Source organism: Tachysurus fulvidraco, chromosome 5 (genome assembly GCF_022655615.1).
Source record: "Tachysurus fulvidraco isolate hzauxx_2018 chromosome 5, HZAU_PFXX_2.0, whole genome shotgun sequence".
Classification (NCBI taxonomy): Eukaryota; Metazoa; Chordata; class Actinopteri; order Siluriformes; family Bagridae; genus Tachysurus; species Tachysurus fulvidraco.
Genome location: NC_062522.1, coordinates 11833344 through 11854222, shown reverse-complemented (window position 1 = coordinate 11854222; position 20879 = coordinate 11833344). Strand labels below are relative to the sequence as shown.

Below are 20879 nucleotides of genomic sequence, written 5' to 3'. Positions count from 1 at the left end.
CACAAATTGCTTTTCAGTATTATTTTTAAAATATGCAAGTATTTGTATAGAAATTACATGTACATCACATACACACACATATAGATATATACAAACCCGATTCCAAAAAAGTTGGAACACAACAAATTGTGAATAAAAACAGAATGCAATGATGTGGAAGTTTCAAATTTCAATATTTTATTCAGAATGCAACACAGATGACATATCAAATGTTTAAACTGAGAAAATCGATCATTTTAAGGGAAAAAGAAGTTGATTTTAAATTTCATAGCATCAACAAATCTCAAAAATGTTGGGACAAGGCTATGTTTACCACTGTGTGGCATCCCCTCTCTCTCTCTCTCTCTCTCTTTTTTTTTTTATAACAGTGGGGATTGAGGAGACAAGTTTAGGAATAGGAATGTTGTCCCATTCTTGTCTAATACAGGCTTCTAGTTGCTCAAATGGTCTTCTTTGTCGCATCTTCCTCTTTGATGCATCAAATGTTTTCTATGGGTGAAAGATCTGGACTGCAGGCTGGCCATTTCAGTGCCTGCACACATTCCTTCATTTACGCAGCCATGATGTTGTAATTGATGCAGTGTGTGGTCTGGCATTGTCATGTTGGAAAATGCAAGGTCTTCCCTGAAAGAGACGACATCTGGATGGGAGCATATGTTGTCCTAGAACTCGGATATACCTTTCAGAATTGATGGTGCCTTTCCAAAAGTGTAAGCTGCCCATGCCACACGCATTCATGCAAACCCATACCATCAGATAGAGGCAGGCTTCTGAACTGAGAAGTCTTGGGTTGTCCTTGTCCTCTTTAGTCCAGATGACATGGTGTCCCAGTTTTCCAAAAAGAACTTCAAGAACTTTTTGATTCGTCTGACCACAGAACAGTTTTCCGCTTTGCCACAGTCCATTTTAAATGAGCCTTGGCCCAGAGAAAATGGCTGCGCTTCTGGATCATGTTTAGATATGCTTCTTTTTTGACCTATAGAGTTTTAGCCGGCAACGGCTAAATGTTTTCTGGAAGTATTTCTGAGCCCATGTTGTGATTTCCATTAAAGTAGCATTCCTGTATATGATGTAGTGCCATCTAAGGGCCCGAAGATCACGGGCATCCAGTATGGTTTTCCGGCCTTGACCCATACGCACAGAGATTGTTCCAGTTTCTCTGAATCTTTGGATGATATTATGCACTGTAGATGATGATAACTTCAAACTCTTTGCAATTTTTCTCTGAGAAACTCCTTTCTGATATTGCTCTACTATTTTATGCCGCAGCATTGATGGAAGTGGTGATCCTCTGCCCATCTTGAGAGGCTCTTTTTATACCCAATCATGTTGCCAATTGACCTAATAATTTGCAGATTGGTCCTCCAGCTGTTCCTTACATGTACATTTAACTTTTCCGGCCTCTTATTGTTACCTGTCCCAACTTTTTTGAAATCTGTAGCTATCATGAAATCCAAAATGAGCCAATATTTGGCATGACATTTTAAAATGTCTCACTTTCAACATTTGATATGTTATCTATATTCTATTGTGAATAAAATATAAGTTTGAGATTTGTAAATTATTGCATTCCCTTTTTATTCACAATTTGTAGTGTCCCAGTACAATAGAGGATAGGATAGGATCTAGGATAGTGGTCACATGATGTCATTATCAAAGTTGTTTGACTCCTTTTAAAAACCTAATGGTGACTGAAATCACCTAAACCACCCTAATCAAAAGTTTACATATCCTTGTTGAATGTTTGGCCACAGTATAAATACACAGGTTGACACAGAGTTTTATATGGCTGTTAAAGGGAAGTTTCCACACCTGTGACTCACTGTTATTTTGCTGGCTTTGTAGAAGCCAACATTCTGTTTTCCTATTTCAGCTTAGACAAAAATTTATAAAATTTAATGTGGCCTAGGGCTTTCGAGCCACATGCACCAAATATATGTTGTAGACCCTGATCTGAAGTTTGTTGCTATTACTTTTCTAAGCGATCCGAGTACCGGTACTTCCGGTAGCGGGTCTCAAATTGGCCTTTTTTCCCCATAGACTCCCATTATAAAATTTGGAGGTTTATAACTCGGCAAGCTTTCAAACTATTTACACCAAACTCGGCCGGCTCCTTTAGGGTGATGCTCTGAACAAAGGTTTAAATTGGTGTACCGACTGGCCTTTCAGTTGTGACACAGCCCCGCCCCAAATTATGCAAAATCAAAACACTTTTTACAACATTGACATGTGACATATCAAAACCCTCAGAACAATGAGAGGAACTTCCTCATGGGTATTCTGATGACGTCACGTGATGTCACATGAAAATAAATAAAATTGCACAACATGGGCATGTGATACATCAAAACACAGCACAATAAGGGGAACTGCCTCACGGGTATTCTGATGACATCACTTGACGTCACGTGAAAATCAAAAATTAGCACATGAACATGTAACATATCAAAACACTCAGCCCAACGAGGGAACCTCCTCAGGAGTATTCGGAAGATGATGTCTCCAAATGTTTTGCCATTCTATCTTTCTGTCCACTTGCCTCCAAAAGTAACACTGACCCTTATGTCCATTCGCCTCCAAAAAGCACCAGCCTTTGTGAATACTTGCCTTGTCAAAGCCAACATCAAAGCTTGTCGCGACGAACTTTACAAATCTAGTTGTTATTAGTGTTTGTGCATAAATAGTCAGAGTTTCTCAGCTCATAGTGCTGCCAAAGGACCTGCTTAATAAGGTAGTTGAACTTCATAAATCAGGAAAAGGATAAAAATATATAGAAAGATATCTTAACACTTGAAAATGCCAGACAGTACTGTTCAAACTCTGATAGAGGTGGAAAATAAGAGGTTCTGTTGATACTAAGCCACAGTCAGGTAGACCAAGAAAGATTTGACTCACTACTGCCAGAAGAATTGTTTGGGACTCAAAGAAAAACACACAAACAACTTTGAGAGAAATACAGGCTGCTCTAAAAAAAAAAAGTGGTGGTATTTCAAGGAGCACAATAAGGAGCTACTTGTACAAGACAAATGCCAGGAGAAACCTGTTACTCTGCCCATGCCACAAAAAGGCCCACCTTTATTATGCCAGGAAACACCTAGACAAGCCTGATAGCTTCTGGAGCAGAGTCATTTGGAGTGATGAGACCAAAATTGAACTTTATAGTCACAACCATAAACCCTATGTTTGGAGAGTCAACAAGGCCTACGGTGAAAAATACACCATCCCCACTGTAAAGCATAGTGGTGGTTCTCTATGTTTTGGGGCTGTGTGAGCTCCAGTGGCTCAGGGAAATTAGTAAAAAAACAAAAAAAAAAACAAACAAATTTTACCAGAAAACACTTGCAGACAATTTGCATTCTACAGCATGAAAGCTGTGCATGGGACACTCTCAGATGTTCCAACATGACAATGATCCAAAGCACAAGCCAAGGATGACTCTCCAATGGCTACAGCAGTAAAATTGAAGGTTCTGGAGACTATCACCGTCTCCTGACCTCAATATTATTGAGCCACTTTGGGGAGATATCAAACATGCAGTTTGTGCAAGACAACCAAAATGTTTACAGGAACTGGAGGCATTTTGCCAAGAAGAATGGCCAGTTATACCGCCTGAGAGAGTTAGGGACCTCATGCACAATTATTACCAAAGATTGCATGCCTTCATTGATTCTAAAGGAGGCAATACAAAATATTAAGAACTAACGGCATGCAAACATTTGAACAGGGATTATTCCCTTACATTTTATGATTTGTTTGATGATTGTGACATTCATGCCTTACATATTAACTTGAGTCTTATTAGAAATAAAATGTTTTGACTTCTCACTTGTGATTTTATTGATTTATTTTAAAGAAAAGGTACACACCTTGAAAATTCTCCCAAAATCTGCGTTTGTTTATATATATATATATATATATATATATATATATATATACATATACATACACACACATACATACATACATACATACACACACACACACACACGCATACATACATACACACCACCTAAATATGAGAAGGAAAAAAGAAACAACCACAAAGTAGATATTGCTGCCTGATATGTTTATTTCAACCAATGTAACGGAGGTCTCACTCATGGTGCGAAATCAACCATGTAGAAAACAAACCCCTTCCAGGTACTTTTGAACTCCTTTAGACATTAAATAAAAAAAAAAAAAAAACGATTTAAGCAAAAACCTTTCTTTAACCAGAATCCAATAAAAATAATAAGTTAAAGCTCAAATTCTCAATGCGGTCATGAATTGGCATTGGACATAAAACACCAGATAAAGACTTCTGAGGTCCTATAAACACAATTACCAAAATCCTGTATCTTTTTTTTTTTTTTTTTTAACTGTAACTTAAGTTACCAGAAAGCAACAGGATTGGCCAAATTGGTTCTAAAATGAAACTCAAAGCCCATTTCATCCAAAGAGTGGGATTCAATACGAAGTGCTCCATTTATAGTTGGGTAATACTGCACTTAAGACCATACAGTAATACTGGGCCACATACTTTAGTTCCAAAGAAAAACACAGTATTACTCAAAATCTAGAACTTTTAAAATAATAAAAATGGGCAATATAATTTTTTTTAGGTCAAGGTATTAATTCTCTGTGCAACTTATTCTTTTGCCGTTCTCTTAAATATCACACCCCTCAAAATAAAATGACTTGTAACGATTTAACCTGAATTTGGAGAAGAACGAAATGGAAACCAATGGACAAACCAATGGGTAATTCAATCAAAATTTCTCCAAAGGATTTAACAGTTAAAATTATAAATAAGCATAGCAAGGACCGTTGAAAACTAAAGAAACCCTAATAACAGAAACCATGATGACATTTGTTTTGTTGCTGCAGGGGGCCGGTGTTCCTTCCTCTTGTTAGTTGCCGTTGCTGCCGTCAGGGTTGTTTGGCCAGGGATCAGAGTTCCAGCGGCTCAGTGAAGGTGGCCATCCGTTCCAGGGATTGTAAGCCTGGCCGATGTCATTGGGGGCAGGAGTGGCTGGAGCTGTGTGGCTGACCAAATCGGTGATTTGTGAGGAGTGTAGGGTGGTGTCAGGACCTGTAGACCATATGGAGTTGCTGAGGGACAAACTAGGGGACCAGGGGTTCCGAGACTTCCCCAGGAGGGTCTATAGACATAGAATGGGTCAAAGGTTACGCAGAGTAATGCTGCCTCATATTTCTTAGAAGGAACTCAAAACAGAAAGGACTTTATACTGATAAACTTTAAAAGGATTCAGAAGAGCAACATTTTGAGAAAATCTATTTCAATTAAAGATGTCAATCTCTGCTAATGAGGTAAAGTGCTACTTCCTTTTATTTTATTATTTTTATTTGTTTTGAGGATTTTGTATTTCAGCCATTTAAATCAAGCATTAAAACAAATATCTGGACTGAAAGATCATTAATTAAAATAAAAGCAAGTTAGCCATGCAATGAGTGTATAGTTACCATGGGAGACAGTACATTTTCCTTAGACTATACTCATATCATTTCTGACTAGGAGACATTAGCCATCTTCATACTAGTTAAGAAAATTAACTTGCCATTCTGAAAATTTTTAACTTAAACTTAACAAAACAAACGCATGTTAGTGCTGTCCTGAAAAATCTTACAACTGTTGGAGTGGTAGGGGAGATGCTGCTGGAAGGCCAAGGGTTTGAGCGTTCAGTGTCCCAGATAGAAGAGGGCACATTGGTGCATTCAGGCCAGCTTGACTGATGCTCGGTATTCTTGGGCCCTGCTATACCGTTGAACACTGAACAAACACATAGCAAAACAACTTGTATCAGCACCTTATTTTTTATTAAACATGCATGTTGGCTAGTTGTACTTTATGTTGCACTGTGTCTACAGTATATACCTCTAGTCAAGTTGAATGGGTGGTGCGTTCCAAACGTTGAGAAAGAATTGATGGAATTGTAACCAGGGCTGCTCATGTTTTCAGCTGGACTCCATAATCCAGAACTACTTGTAAGAGAATCCACATTTAGTACACATTACAAATCAAGTTTAATACATGCACCAAAAAATGGGGCCTCATGTACAGATTTGAGGATGATGGTTAACTTGCCTATCGGAGCTGTCACTCTCTACTGATGTCATGTGAGGTAAGGGCACCTTTCCAAGAGATTCAGCCTTTCCTATGCCACTGCCACCTTTGAAAGCACACATACACAAAATCAGTATACATAGACTACATAGACAGCAATTAAATCATGTTACATGCTCATTTATATATAGCTATTTATTTGTACACACCAGGGCTTTTGTCATAGCCGGCAGCCACGGCGGCAAAGGTAGGATTTCCATTTTGACCAGGTAAAGATGTAGACTTGACCAGTTTGTTCCCAGGAGCCTTCTTTGAGGTTACCTCACTATAAATACAAGAGGATTATTAAAAAAAAAAAACCCAAAAAACTGATTTTACAAGATTATAAATGTCTAATATTTCTAAGCTTTTATGAATCAGAGCTTAGATATGAATACTCAGGCTTAATTCCTTTATATGCATTGTAATTCTCTCTTCTGATGATAATCTTTGGCAGCAGTGTGGCAACTTAAGCATTTAACATTGTGTGCTTTCCCATTGCAAAAAAATTGGCTTAGATCTAGGGAAAGAATGCTGCTGTGAGAGACAGCTATATGGAAGGAATCAGGATGGATTTGGCTGCTATGACAATAACTGTGCTAATCTGCTAAAAAGTTACGTTCTTGACCACCTCCAAAACAACACAACAATAATGGAGATTTAAAGAATATTTCAAGAAACTCTAGAAAGTGAAAACTACAAAGCAGCTAATAACATTTGTGATTTACGTTTAATTCTACACAGTTGCATTAGTAAATTTCCATCCTTACTCTCCAAAAAGGGGGGGGGGCACAGGGAATGGGGTACCTGCTGGTGTTGAGCACGCTGCTGTAGCTGAAGCGAGGCATCAGGATAGGAGAAGTAGGAGGAGGGGAACAAGTTCTGATGACAGCAGAGTTGGGTCTCTTTAAAAAAGGATCTGCATTCATGGTCTGAATAGAGATCTGCTGAAGACTGTCTGCTGCTAATAAAAGAAATATGCATGATTAGACAACAGACAAATAAAAACTGAGAATGATCATGCCACATGTGAGAATTCAGAGAAGACAGTTCGTTTATGTTTGAGGTACATCCTTGGCACACTTACAGCTGGTAGGTTTAATTGGAATGTCCCATTCTGGTGGTGGGGACTCTTTCTCCCCCTCTGATCCACTGCTGAAATCCTGCATCAAGCCATTGCTCTTGTACAGAGGAGATGGACGTCCTTCCTCCAGCTTTCCACCAGGCACTGAGAAATAGTTTTTGCAGTTTATTACCAAGTGGCTTCGATAGCAAATTGGTTACAAAGAACACCTTGTATAATCCAGAAGTTACACTCACATCTCTGTTTCTGAGGAGGTCGTGGTTTAGAGACATTCTGGGTTCCTGTGTTAATGATGGTTTTGGGGAATGTCTTGCGCTGTTTGTTTTCCAGTGGAGTGACATAGGGGAGCTCCAGTGAACTAAAAGGAACATGGAAATGTGTATGTAAGCACAAAAGGCTATTCAGAATGTTTACGATTATTATCAGCTAAATTAAAAACAGAAAAAGGTTGTGAAAGAAGTAATTTCTCTATATGTTTTAAAATAAATAACAAAAAGAATTGTGATTTAATTAACCTGGTCTTCTCCACTTGATTCTCCTTCTTTGTGGTTGATTGTTTCCTGTTTTTAGGTTTAGTGGGCGAGGGAGGTACTTCTCGTTCTTTTTCCACTGGAACTGTTCGGACCTTCTTCTTTAATGGTTCCTGCATGATTCAAAATCACACAATAATAGGACATGTAACATTTAAAACTCAACCACATAAAACCACACTATACTTCAAATGGAAATGGAAGTAAAATAGAGCTGCTGTATTTAAATACCTCTTTAATATTAGTCTCTGTATCTGGGTTGGAGGTCTCTGTGGTAGTTGAGGAGCTGTCATCATTATCGGCCTCTTTTATCTCTTCTCCTTGGGTCGGTCCCTTTGCTTTCCTCTCCTTCTCCTCTTTCTTTTTCTGAGCCTTAATTTTATTCTTCATTTTCCCTACATTTTCACAGCAAAAATGGTTAAGGTCAAAATGATGTCTCTTGACCACAGATCATTTTCAACAAACTATTTAATGCTTCAGGTCTCACAGTATGCTACCTTTATTTTGTGCAGACTGCTGTATGTTCTGTTCTATGACTGTGTTAACTGCAGGAGACTCAGGTCGATCCAAGTCTTTGTCCATGGCCACCACAAGTCTGTTGTAGTCCTGTTCCTCTATGCTTTGGCCTCTATTGGACTGAGATGGCAGGGTTGTACTCAGGTTCTGAAGTTCTTCCAAGGGGTTGGACACCTGCTGCTGCGGTTGCTGCTGTTGTTGCTGCTGCTGCTGTTGTTTAGAATTCCGTGATTTACGATAAGTCAGTTGAGACGGCAGTCCTGAGCTGCCATCTTTGATGATCTGAGAGGAAGAAGGGGAGGAAACTTGCATAGATGAGCGCCCTGAGCTGCCTCTGGATTTGTTGTCCCCTAATACGGCGCTGCCATTAGAGCTGGAGTGTAGGCCACCCTGGCGCCCACCACGGCTACTCCCACCTGAACCATACGCTCCTCTATTTGAGTTCTGGTGCGACTCCACAAAATCGTTCGAGCTGAAGAAACATCATGACAGTTTTTATTACTTATGGCAATGTATTTTTAAATATGTAATTTAAGTATTTAACTGGCATACGATAAAACGTCATCAACTTACATTGAATCACTTTGTATCCGTACAATTTCCCTGAGATCAAATGGTTTTCCAGTCTCCATAGGAGAGTTGGATTCTATAGATAGGCATCGCTTAAATGGCTCCCATATTCCCTGGGCCTCCAGATAGGCAGTGGCAATTACCAGGAGGAACATAAAACTAAAGAAAGGCAAGAATGGCAGTTTGTACAGGTTGTGTTCTGATGGAACATATGTACTTTAAACCATCTAATCACTAACATTGTGTACAGAATAAAAAAAGTTTACTTTAGCAATACCCATCAAAATCTTTAAAGAACCCAATAAAAACTGTGAGACTGAACTGGGCAAATGTTTGGACTCTTAAAGTTTGAACAATGTGTAAATTTTTCAATTTGTCCAGCAATTTACTGAAAAAACAAACAAATTGACATACACTGTATTTTGTGATTTGATTTTTTGAAGCTACTTTGATACTTTGTGGTAGCTGGGCACAATTGTCCAGATTATTTGTATACTTACAGTTCAAATTTTAAAGGTATTAAAAAGCTTAACATTTAAAATATTCTAGATTGTCAACATAAACACCCAGTTTAGTCCTGTTGCTTTAATCTTTAATAATCATGATTATTAAGATGATGAGTTCTGACCTCATAAAGAGGGAGACAATAATGTAGAGCTCCAGCTCCCAGTTTGGTGGAGGGATGGTGTCCACACATGCTGCCAGCATGTGGTAGGGCAATGAGGCGTTCAGTATGAATATAAACTCTGAGCCACCTTCTGACACCAACTTAAGCTCTCGTATGACTCGTGATGAAGTAAAATCCGGTGTAAACCTGCACCAAACATAGACAGCAAACAAATAACCTTAATGTCTAAATGAACAAGAGACAGAGCAGGTAAACATCTGATAAATCAGTGATGCAGTTAATTTGTAATTTTACTACTAAGTAGTATAAGGCATGCCATGGACATTTCTTTAAAGCTCTGTCCAAACCTCTAAAGTAATAAAAAAAAGCCTAAAACTCAATTCATGCCTCCACAGAGGCCCTAAGGTAGCACCAAAAATATGCTGGGTCACATGCATTAACAGTGCCTTATACACCAGAGCACACACACAGCTAACAGGTGATGTTTACCCATCAGCTTGTGGTTAGCTACACTGACCTACTTTCCCTCTTCAATCCTGCTGCAAAAAATAATTTCTTATTGAGAGACTACATTTTCACTTATTTATTGCTTTCACTTTACACACCCAAAAAAACCTGACTAGTGTATCAGTACCATGATCAGCCAGAAGCTGTGTATTTCAGGATTATTATTTCATGATTTTAAATGACAGCAGCCCTGTGAAGTTAAACAGAATCGGAGGCACTCACAGAATGATGAGGTCTTTTGATGTGTTTGGTTTAAGTGCAAATTCTTGACAGCTGAGAACTTTGAATCCATATCCCTCACAAGTGGTGCCACTGATCTGCATGGAGTGGATGTAAATAGGGAGAAGCCCTGTGTTCTCCAGCCTGAATGTCTTTCGCAGGGTGAAATTTGGCTCCTTGGGTTTGCCTTGTTTTTTTATGAAGAAAGACAAAACATTAGTAGATTAATAAAAATAAAATGTTCTCAGATGAAACTATGCCAGCCGTGTGGTATGATGAACTTTTAATTCCAGGCACAGGGTAACTAGAAGTTGTGAAATGAATCATTTACTTAAACTAATTGTTAATGAAATCTAGAAGAATTCATAATGAATGCACAGATTTAGGTTGTAGAATATCAGGAACACATTGTGAAAGGTTAGTGTATTGCAGCAAAAACTCACATGATGATACAAACCCGCAGTCATGTGTGCTAGAGAAGCATAATGAGGAAAGGCTATTCCTTACGTAATCAATGTATGTTGAAGGTACAGATTTTAACACTTTGAAAAGTCTGTTTCAAAAACGCATCTTAAAAAGGAAGTACGAAGTAGTCAGGATCAGAGTGAGCCAATTTGAGTATGTGTCTCAATGTTCTTATTGATTATTGTATTAAACCATGAACACACTCACTTTCTGAGCAGTCTTTGAGGAGTGCCTCGGTCATCTTAAATCTCAGCGAGCTGCTTGGCCCTGGATGTTTCCCAGCAAGTTTTAGACTTTCTCTTGTCCCCTGACCATGCACCATAACCAGGTCTACAACAGTCAAGTTGTTTCTAAATAAAAAAAAAAATGCTCAAAGTCAAAAATCAAACACATGCAAATCAGAAACACACAACATGTGCTCATGTGTTTGAAAAGCTGAAAGAAGTGTTTTTTTCTGAGAAACAAACATTTAAGGAACTGTGATGGTAACCCAGCAGTATATTTATTCGTGCTATTGAAAAAAAGATTTATCACGACTGGAGTGATATTAATAAGAACTTTTGCTGGCGTAGTTTATACACCACAAATGAATTGAGACCCATTTGTCTTCCTCCTCTCCCCATTGTTAAGCCAATGGCAATTCTGCGATATAGGTGATGCAAGAGCCTACAAAATCTACCTACAAAAGGTAAAATAACGTCTGAGCCATTTACCATTGTCCGTCATTAACATTTGATAGGTCTAAACTTTAATAGTCTACATTTGGTAATATAGTTTAGTTATTTAGGACGCAGTCATTTTAAAGACCATGTTAAGTATAGAGTCGTATGCTTAAGTGCGCATGTATGCAAGTGTGTACAAGACAAATAACAATTCTAGCTCTCACCTGAATACCAATAGAGAGGAGACACTGTGATTGTTGATGGGTGAGAACCTGACAGTAAGTGATTTGGTCTCTCCAGGCATAATAAGTACATTGAAGACAGAGTTTCGTATCAAGCCTTCCGCAAAGCCTGTAGACCCCACCACTGAAGACTGACACACAACACACGAGCGTACTGGTCAGAATTCAGTGACACAGCAATACAGCAAGATGCAGCAAGCTAAATTCTAGAGTAAACAAGCAAGTACTTCGACTCCCACAGAGAGAATATTTGCAAATGAATAAACTGAATGAAAATTTATTCTCAATTATAGCTGAAGAATACAATAAATCACTAATATAGAGTTACAGGGAAACATCAGTGGGCACTCACTTGATTCTGCTGAACCTCAAATTCCAGTGTACTTATGTTAATCTTGGACATCTTTTCATTTGGGAATCTGTTACAGACAGAACAATTAAAAATAAAAAAAAATCAAGAAACCACACTATCTCCACAGTCCTAGCTAAAACTCCATACACATACAGTATTTCATACAATGTTATTCCATTTGTACATGTATAAAACACAGTGCAGAGAAACTATGGTCCATTCCCCATATCCTCTTTACTTCACTGTGAGCTGGGCAATAAAATTATGTTTAATGTTACCACACAAACAAAACATTTGTAAGGTTTTTTACTTGTAAAAACATTTGTAATTGTTATTATATTCATTAAAATGCCATTTGTAACAGTCTGGTTAAATAAAATTATTTGGGCAAGGATAATCTACATGACTGAAAGGTGATAACAGTTTCCTTTAAATACTTAACCATTCAATTTTGACCCAAGGTCTAGAAATAAAACAGTACCGATTGTTTTGTTTCACGGTGAAGCTTCACATTAATACATCTAAGCAGTTACAGACTCGGAACAAATACACACGTTTCCTTAATTTACATCTTTTCTTAATTTAGCCATTTTAATCTGTTATAAGTGAAACAAATAAAATAAAATTATCTATGAAAATTTGTGAAACTCCTAATGTCATCTAGCCCTGTAGCTAGTCTCTAGTGTGTGCTGCCTGATTGGATAAGCTGCAACTTAAGATCTGTTATAGTAACTGCACTGGTTCACATTTGAGGGGAAAAAAAAAACAAAAAAAACATGAAATCAATGGCCGTGCTACGATATTTTTCGATTCCTCTTTTTAATTCAGGAAAATACCCATTCTGATGACCCCATGTCTAGAGTGATGAACCAAAGACAAAATCAGGTCATAGACTTGACTCAGTCTTGGAAATTTACAGCAATAGTAGCTAAACACAAACACTAAATATTAGACATTTAAAAAAAAAAAAAAGGGTTTTATAGTGTTTATTTTTTACATGCAATTCCAGACTGATTTGGTAAATGATTGGGTGAAACCTTTTTTTAAACAAACTTTTACAAATTACTCTCAAATCACTTTCCCAGCATATACCCTTTCCACTCCTAAAGAGGAAGTTATAAAAGCGATTTGACAGGCAAAGCAGATGACGTTTCAGTCCCCTTGTGAGTAGTGCATTAGCAAACGCAAAAAGAAGTTCAGTCTTTTTAAAAAGCAAGAAAAATTACATTTAAGCGAAGTACTTGTATACTAAATTCCACAAAGTGACAAAGTCTCCTGTGAGTATAAGAATTTCTTTTTAAAGAAAAAAAAAAGAAACGAAAGAAAGAAAGAAAAAAACCTTTTGCACTTAGTTCCTACTTTCTATAAGTAGCAATGGCAGAATATGGTTCATCACCTGTCTTTGACTATTTCTGTAAACGCTAAGGGGTTTGGGTAGAGAGCAACAGGAAGGACTTGCACATAGACTGGAACATCAGCTGGGTTCTTCAGAACGATCTCCTCCACCTAAAAATAAAGGGGCATATTAAGCCTCATAATAGGAAAATATTTTCCACAAACTAAGCATGAACTGTGGCCACATTAACAGAATTATTTTTTGCATAAAAACATATTCAGTGCTGAAAAACATGCATTTTTGGGGATATGGATTTTATGATGTATTATGATACATTATAATGCATTATAACACAATGTTATTTAATCCAAACTTTAGGCACTGTTTTTCTCCAAATGAACATTCAGTGTGTACAAGGTTCTCTTAAAGGAATAGATGAAATATCTAACTAGTGCGCACAAGTACTTTCCTACTTAGTAAACCCTTTTGCTCGAGGTACAACAAAATCATCAGTGAAAATGAGCGTGTGAGAACTCACAGAGGAGCTATTGATGTTGGTGAGGGGGAACAGAACTTGCTGTGAGGAGTTAATCAGCGAGGGCCATGTGAGCTGTGCTGATATCTTGGCCTGCACCTTCTTCTGTAGATCTGTGTTAACTTCAAAGTAAGCCTCAACCCTACAAAAAAAAAAAAACCCCAACAACAAAAAAACATCCTCATTACAAACAAGCTTTTGTATGCTGATCATAAAATGTGATTTAAATAAAATTGATGTTTTTTGATGCCAGGGAGATATGCCGAGACTCACTCAGGGCCTGACTGTTCCTTCAGCTCTTTCCACCTCTTCAGCAGCCTCTGATGCAAATCTACATCACTGTCCCAAATGTCCTCCAGCATAGCAGGAATATGTGGTCTCACTTCAGCTGTAAAATATAACCATAACACTTCAGTGCTAAGAAACACAAAGATAAAAAAATAGACAGGTAAGAAAAAAGAAACTACTTACATTTTAGTACAAATGGTAATCCTACATAACAGTGATCACCACACTGTATACTGGCATCGAAATAAATATTTGCTATCTGGGGGAAAAAAAAAAAAAAAAAAAACTTGAAATGCAATGATCATGGTTCGACACTGCAGCTGTAAAATGTAGTGGCCTTCAGAATCAGGGATAAAGTATCTGTGTCTGGTGAAATGAGACAGAAACCTTAGTTTTGCGCCTGGGCTCCAGCTCCACTCTGTTACTGCGAAGTCGTTTGTAGTAAAACCGCATGTCCTCGGTGAGAGAGAGGATTTGCTGCAGCCTCACCCTCTGGGAAAATGAACTCTGGATGCTGAGACCTTGATGGACCACTTTTCCCTGGAAATAAATCAGTCTGATCAATTTCAATTGATGGACAATATTATTATATAACCGATCACAAACATTTCCATCATATCCCAAGTGCAATCATGGCCAAGACATGGTGTCTGAGGTTTTCCATTATATTTAAGAGGCTAATATCGGAAGCTAATTAGTTCCATTTTACCATTTTATAAAACATGTCTCCGGATGCAAGGATTTAAATACATGTGGTTTTGTTCAGTTGAATAAGATATTCAAATAAATGTAAAACTCCTTCAAATCATGAGCCACACATCACACAGAGTCTGTTATTTGATGAGACTAACTGCTAAGAAGAAAATGATTCTAGCTTCAAGGTGGCTGCTACTACTACAACTTCCATTAATATAACATTTTAAATACCTTTTGTCCATTTTTACAAACAAACCTAATTCAAATTAGTTAAAAACTACACTTTGGTTTAAGGCAGGCACTTTCCTAAAATACCATATTTTCCGTACTATAAGCTGTAACTTTTTTCCCATGCTTTGAACCTTGCGGCTTAAACAACGTCGCGGCTAATATATGGATTTTTTCCGCTTTCATTTTTTTTTTTCTTCAAAAAAACACATTCTGTAATGTGCTCAGTTTTTTGGCGGCATGAAGCTTTCATTAGACAAATGAAATTGCTGAACGGGTTAAGGTCAAAACAACTTTTTTGTTTACTGTTTCCCATCATTCAGATTACGGTAGTCATTTTGTCACCCTCATCATGGCAAAGACACGGAGAAATGCATATGATGCAGCTTTCAAGTTGAAGGCGATTGATCTGGCTGTTGGAAAAGGAAATAGAGCTTGGTATTAATGAGTCGATGATAAGACGTTGGAAACAGCAACGTGAGGTGCAAGAAGACAACTAAAGCTTTCAGAGGGAAGAAAAGCAGATGGCCCGAACTAGAAAATGAGCTCGAAGACTGGGTCAACACACAGAGCGCAGACGGCTGAGGTGTTTCAACTGTGCAGATCCGACTGAAAGCCAAAACAATCACCACCGCGATGAAGTTTGAGGATTTTAGAAGTGGACCATCATGGTGTCTCAGATTTATGAGACGTAAAGGCCTGTCCATCAGGGTACAAAATGTTTTATTTTTTTGTTACAAGCTGTGTTTTGTTAAAGCCTGTGTAAAGATAATTTGTTTCAATGTACCTGTAGGCACCTGTGGCTTATAGACATGTGCAGCTTATGTATGTTCAAAATAATAATTTTTTTAAAATTCAGTGGGTGAGGCTTATATTCAGGTGTGCTCAATAGTCCGGAAATTATGGTATACAATACTTAATATTTATCATTGAAATATTTTTAGACTTTCTTCTCTTTTTAGGCTTGAAGCTGTCTCATTGTATTGGCAAATAACATTACAAGCAAAATAATCTGCCAATAAAACAAGAGAATTTTAAGGCAGAAATTAGAAACAAGTGCCTAGAAAGGCTTTAAGCACACATTTCTCTGCAAGTGACTCCAGTGTGTGTGAGATGATGTGAAATTACATTCAGTCAACCATGTTAGTAAAACCAATTGACATCAAACTGAGTAAAGCTCAAACCGGCCTTAATATATCTATGGATTCTAATTTATGACATATTATACAGTACATAAGGCATTTCATTTGTCTCAGGTTGTGTTTTCTGGAGACACCCTGCACTTTGTTCAGCGCACAGAACTTACCGGAAAGGAGGGAGGCATAATAATGTGTTTGGGCGAGCAGCTTAATGTTCCCACAGCTATGAGAGCTTTTACTGGGATGGTCAATATCTGAAAAAGAGACAAAAGAACAGAACTAATCTAAAACACCACACCTGAGTAAGCAGAGTCATGCAAGTGCTACATGGTCCATGAAATACACACCTCATAATCTGTGGTGATGTGTACAGCTCCGTCATACACACCCTCCAGTGCTTTAGCTACCAGGGTTACTTTAAAGGCTGCATAATATCCAGAAGCTAATATAACCTGTGAAAAGAAGCAGAATAAATGCAGACATGACTATGGTCGTTTACATATGCTTTTCCTGTGTAAAGTCTTCTCTATGGTCAAGTTAAGCTTTTATGGAGGGAAAAGAAAGAAAAAAAAGGGGCATGACAGAGCATGCAAAACCAGGAGGACTTGTGGTTATCTACTCAAACTTTTCAACCAAACCTACTTGACTACACAGAAAAACCAAGTACGAGTAATTTAATGTGCATGTAAAGCATTATTGTGCATGTGGGGCCATCCTTATTAGATTAGATTCAACTTTATTGTCATTGTGCAAGGTACATGTACAGAGCCAATGAAATGCAGTTAGCATCTAACCAGAAGTGCATAGATGGCTTATTTACAAGTAGCAGTGTAATAAATAAGGGTATGTTATACAGAAGGTGTAGTAATATGTACATATAACTGAATAAGGGTAAATATAGTGCGGTTTTTGTATACATTTATTTTCTTACAGTTTTGTAATGGGCCACTGAAGTGTTTTGAAGCTCTTCGACTCGACCTTGCGCTACACTCCTGTTCCCTTTCTCTGTGGTCAGAAGCTCCATAGACAGGCTGTCTCCTGTCACCAACCACGACTTAATTTCCAGCTGTGGAGGGTATATCATTCGAGTTAGCAATGCAGTACAATTACATTCTTCAACAGACCAACAATTCAGTGTTGCCTCCATCTATTCTAACAAGAACATCACCATTTAATGTGTTCTAGATACACGTTGTGCCTGTCTGCTGAGGAGTGTGACACTGTTTCAGCTCACATGTTCCTTACCTCTATGGGGTTATTGTTGACAACCACAAAGACCAAACTCCTCGTGTCTGTAGCACTTAGAATGCTGTAGTCCAAGATATGTTCTTTAGAACCGGATGAAATGATGACAGGCTTGGGAAAAGAACAAGTGATATTTAATTTCATAAAGCGGTACATTGAAAATCAAAATCCATCCATCAAACCCATCCATATAGCCTGCATTTTCTTTCAAATTTCCACATCTCTCAGAATTATTATAATCACTTATTAAAGTGATTTGTGATTAAGTTTTTCACTTGATTTCACTTTGTCACAACACCTTAATTGAAAAGACAAATCATGAAGTTGCTGGCAAAGTAATGGACATGCCTTGTTAAATGTTCAAAAAAATATATTTCAAAATCAGGCTCTACTGTTTTGCTGGAATTTTGTTAGGAGAACCAACTAATGGTAACTAATCCCTAGTACTATTAGTGTGTTTATTTTAATGGATTCCTCATAAAGGAATGGCTTGACCATGAATTCCATGTATTGAACAGTGCTTCTAAATCTATTATCTAATCTTGTGTACACTCAACAGGGCCCCTCCTGATTAAAAACATTTTTTTTTTTTTTTTTTACATCTACTCACTTATGTTAGCATTTTGTTATGGTCCAATAAGTTATCAGTCTTTTAAAGACATTTGTATACCTCCAGAAACCCGGTATAGGCCCGAACAGGGAGGTGGAACTTAGATGCATTGGTGATGAGGAGAATGTTGCTGTCAATGTGGATAGAAGGCCGTACAGGCCGGAAGAGCAGGGAGAAGATGTAACGAGATTCTTGGGGAGGGATAAGGACTGGTGTGCTAAAATTATGCACCTGGAAAACACACAAGATACCAAAAGTTTGACATGTAGTTCAATTAGAAGTACAGGGTGAAAAAATACTGGTGAAAAACACCAAAATACAGGCAAAATAAAACCAGTTTTACTTATATAAAAAGACAGGAACAACTGATTTTGGGGAATGTTGGTGTTGCTGGATTCATGATTATATTTTCTCATAACTTACTGGTCACAGAAACACAACACTGATGTCAATAAGGCTACATAACCTTTTCATAACTGGAGCAATCAAATAACTTTTGCTGCATAGAACCACAATGTCCTAGCAAATCATTAGAAGCAATGAAACATCAACATGCTGAATCAGAGTAGTGACTCACATTGAACATCCTGACATCTTCAGGAAGGGAAACATTGTGGATGAGAATGGCGAAGTTGAAAGTGTTGGTGAGGTAGATGGGCCGGTCCACTGGATCTACAGGACTGTCTCTGATGTGAAACAGGGTGGCTGTGTGGTCAAAGCCCAGGTACCTATAACAGATAGCGGAAATGTATTTTCTCATGGAACCAAGACAACATAATATGCTTAATATGATAATAAACCAAAAAAAAAGATAGCTGACCCCTCTAAAACTTCAGCTTGGTAAGGAATTTCAAGTTTTGAGTAGCTTTTCTCTTTAGCCTTTACTGTTATTTTACCAGAAAACTGGTCTGGTCTTCTTGCTTTTGAAGCTGAAATGGCAAGAAATAAAACAGAAAAAAAAATTATAGTTTTGTAATAAAAGTGATTCTAAAGGCAGGCATCGCAGTCTCTGTTGCCCTATAGTCCCTAGAGACATTCTCTTCCAGTAAAACTGAGCAATGATCAGCACTTTACTTGTTGGTAGCTTGCTGGCTGACAGTTGGGTTGGCAACTTTAAGGGGAAACCACAAAAACTTCTCCCAACCCCCAGCTCACAGTATGTTACATACCACACACTTCATCTTACTAAATTTGAACTGATAATTCACCTAAAGTGAATCAAATTGTGCACTGCCCAGAACTGTGTTTTGGTAGCCTGGAAACCTATGAAGCTGCAGCCAAAAAACATAACACTGTAAAAATGTATTAATGTAACATGGTGAGCCATTTAGCTGGTAGAATAAAAGGGAACTGAAGAATTTATGAATTCCCATAGAGTAGACAACTATGCAGTTAAAGTAAAATCTTTTTCTGAGTTTTTTTTTTATAACACAATGTGAGCGTCTCGTCTATTACTTATTTTGCTGTCCCCTCGGATCCCAAGTAACATTTTTAGGCGAGTCACACCACATTTAAACATTTAAACCAAATGAAATCAATTGTTTCACAAAGGTCAAAAGGAAGCATGGTTTAATTTATTTCTTGGGTTTTAAACCTATTGTCAGCTGACTGACTACAAATTAAATACTAAAAGGAATCTAGAACAAAACCTGCTTGCCCTAGGTTTGTTCATCTCTATAGTGAGTTTGTTGTTTTTGAGTGAAATATCATTTCAATACATACAGTATAAGAGCTTTATATAGATATCCAAAACACTGGATAATATACCATACTAGATGTAAGTTAACAACTTCAGACTATGTGGAAGAACACGGAAACAAAAACGCTTACCATCAAAATATATACTTGCGACTTTGGTATATCGGCTTTCTCCAGCTTTTAGCGTAATCTGCTTGAACTCAACTGTAACAGCTTCGTTAGCCGGTGTCGGTCGAACACTCTGAAATACAAATAATGCTTGTGAGCAACGAATTAAAAGTAGGATAATCTACAAAAAAAGGTTGTTCCATATTAAAAAACAAAACAAAAAAAAACCAAAGTGAAAAGCCCTACCATGATTGATACATCTTTTGCTCCCGAATTTAGTAGATGTAAATTCAACTGTTTTGGACGATCTGTCAAAGTCAAATAGTTAAATAAATAAACAAACAAACAAATAAACTCTCTGTTTCAGCCATTGGAAAACACTGCTGCATGGTTAACAGTACCTTGCGATCGAAGTGTACCAAAGTCTAGCATCTCTGTTGAAGAGTATATACCAGGTGCTGTAAAAAAGAAATACTTAGACAGGGTTTCACATTGTAGCTAAAAATATAATGCTAGAAGGTAGAACACCATCCTGACCTGTAGTGACCTCCACCTCTACAGGAAGGATGATGAACTCGTCCTCATTGGAGGCATTGGTCTTGATCCTGATGAAGGCTGTGTGGTTGTCAGCATCCCGTGAAGAGAAGCTGGCCCTCATCACACCCTTTGTCTCAAATGGTGCAATTTCCTACAAAAAAAAAAAAGATTAATAAATTGACATGACAGTTGATGCTACTATAATATGCTTGCTAATTAAGATATTTAAGAATTTAGAGAAGAACACACTCACCCATAATTTTTTGGTGCCACCTTGTTGGCCAGTGGGCAGCTCTAGATGTAAATCACCCCCACTTGAATACATTTCCACAACCTAAAAGAGAAAACAGAGTCTTATAGCAGTCCAGAGAAGCACTTAGGCATCATACATTCCAACATAAGATATCTGGCATAAGAAAGCACATTTATATTACCTGTAGTGGCTCACTGTGTGGATTAAAGATGTTTATAAGTGGAGAGAAGCTGCTATTGACTGGAACTCTGGCCCCTACAAAAGGCCTGAGTCTGTAAGGGTTAGGAATGCCCACACCAAATACCTGCAAGAAACCGCAAACTTAACA

General features: G+C 37.8%; 1 protein-coding gene across 2 annotated transcripts in view; it reads right to left on the bottom strand.

Moving 5' to 3' along the window:
* Window positions 1-4049: 4049 nt before the first annotated feature.
* Window positions 4050-20879, bottom strand: part of tmem131 (transmembrane protein 131) — a 39372-nt gene continuing 22542 nt past the window's right edge. Inside the window, exons 7-41 of one of the 2 annotated variants that reach the window (XM_047813616.1) lie at window positions 20733-20855; window positions 20552-20632; window positions 20299-20449; window positions 20163-20219; window positions 20008-20069; window positions 19786-19894; window positions 18776-18884; window positions 18533-18683; window positions 18016-18186; window positions 17346-17456; window positions 17032-17166; window positions 16448-16552; window positions 16268-16354; window positions 14425-14577; window positions 14221-14296; window positions 14023-14137; window positions 13753-13891; window positions 13275-13384; window positions 11879-11945; window positions 11509-11657; window positions 10830-10972; window positions 10161-10344; window positions 9432-9617; window positions 8807-8962; window positions 8215-8705; window positions 7949-8112; window positions 7703-7830; window positions 7424-7545; window positions 7191-7331; window positions 6911-7064; window positions 6274-6389; window positions 6086-6170; window positions 5876-5979; window positions 5628-5770; window positions 4050-5141 (exon numbers count right to left, since the gene is read on the bottom strand). In XM_047813616.1, coding sequence (XP_047669572.1) covers window positions 4890-5141; window positions 5628-5770; window positions 5876-5979; window positions 6086-6170; window positions 6274-6389; window positions 6911-7064; window positions 7191-7331; window positions 7424-7545; window positions 7703-7830; window positions 7949-8112; window positions 8215-8705; window positions 8807-8962; window positions 9432-9617; window positions 10161-10344; window positions 10830-10972; window positions 11509-11657; window positions 11879-11945; window positions 13275-13384; window positions 13753-13891; window positions 14023-14137; window positions 14221-14296; window positions 14425-14577; window positions 16268-16354; window positions 16448-16552; window positions 17032-17166; window positions 17346-17456; window positions 18016-18186; window positions 18533-18683; window positions 18776-18884; window positions 19786-19894; window positions 20008-20069; window positions 20163-20219; window positions 20299-20449; window positions 20552-20632; window positions 20733-20855 — 4830 coding nt within the window. In that variant the 3' untranslated portion in view covers window positions 4050-4889. Of the gene's footprint in view, window positions 5142-5627; window positions 5771-5875; window positions 5980-6085; window positions 6171-6273; window positions 6390-6910; window positions 7068-7190; window positions 7332-7423; window positions 7546-7702; window positions 7831-7948; window positions 8113-8214; window positions 8706-8806; window positions 8963-9431; window positions 9618-10160; window positions 10345-10829; window positions 10973-11508; window positions 11658-11878; window positions 11946-13274; window positions 13385-13752; window positions 13892-14022; window positions 14138-14220; window positions 14297-14424; window positions 14578-16267; window positions 16355-16447; window positions 16553-17031; window positions 17167-17345; window positions 17457-18015; window positions 18187-18532; window positions 18684-18775; window positions 18885-19785; window positions 19895-20007; window positions 20070-20162; window positions 20220-20298; window positions 20450-20551; window positions 20633-20732; window positions 20856-20879 lie in introns of both variants that reach the window. The other variant, XM_047813615.1, reaches the window with a different exon arrangement.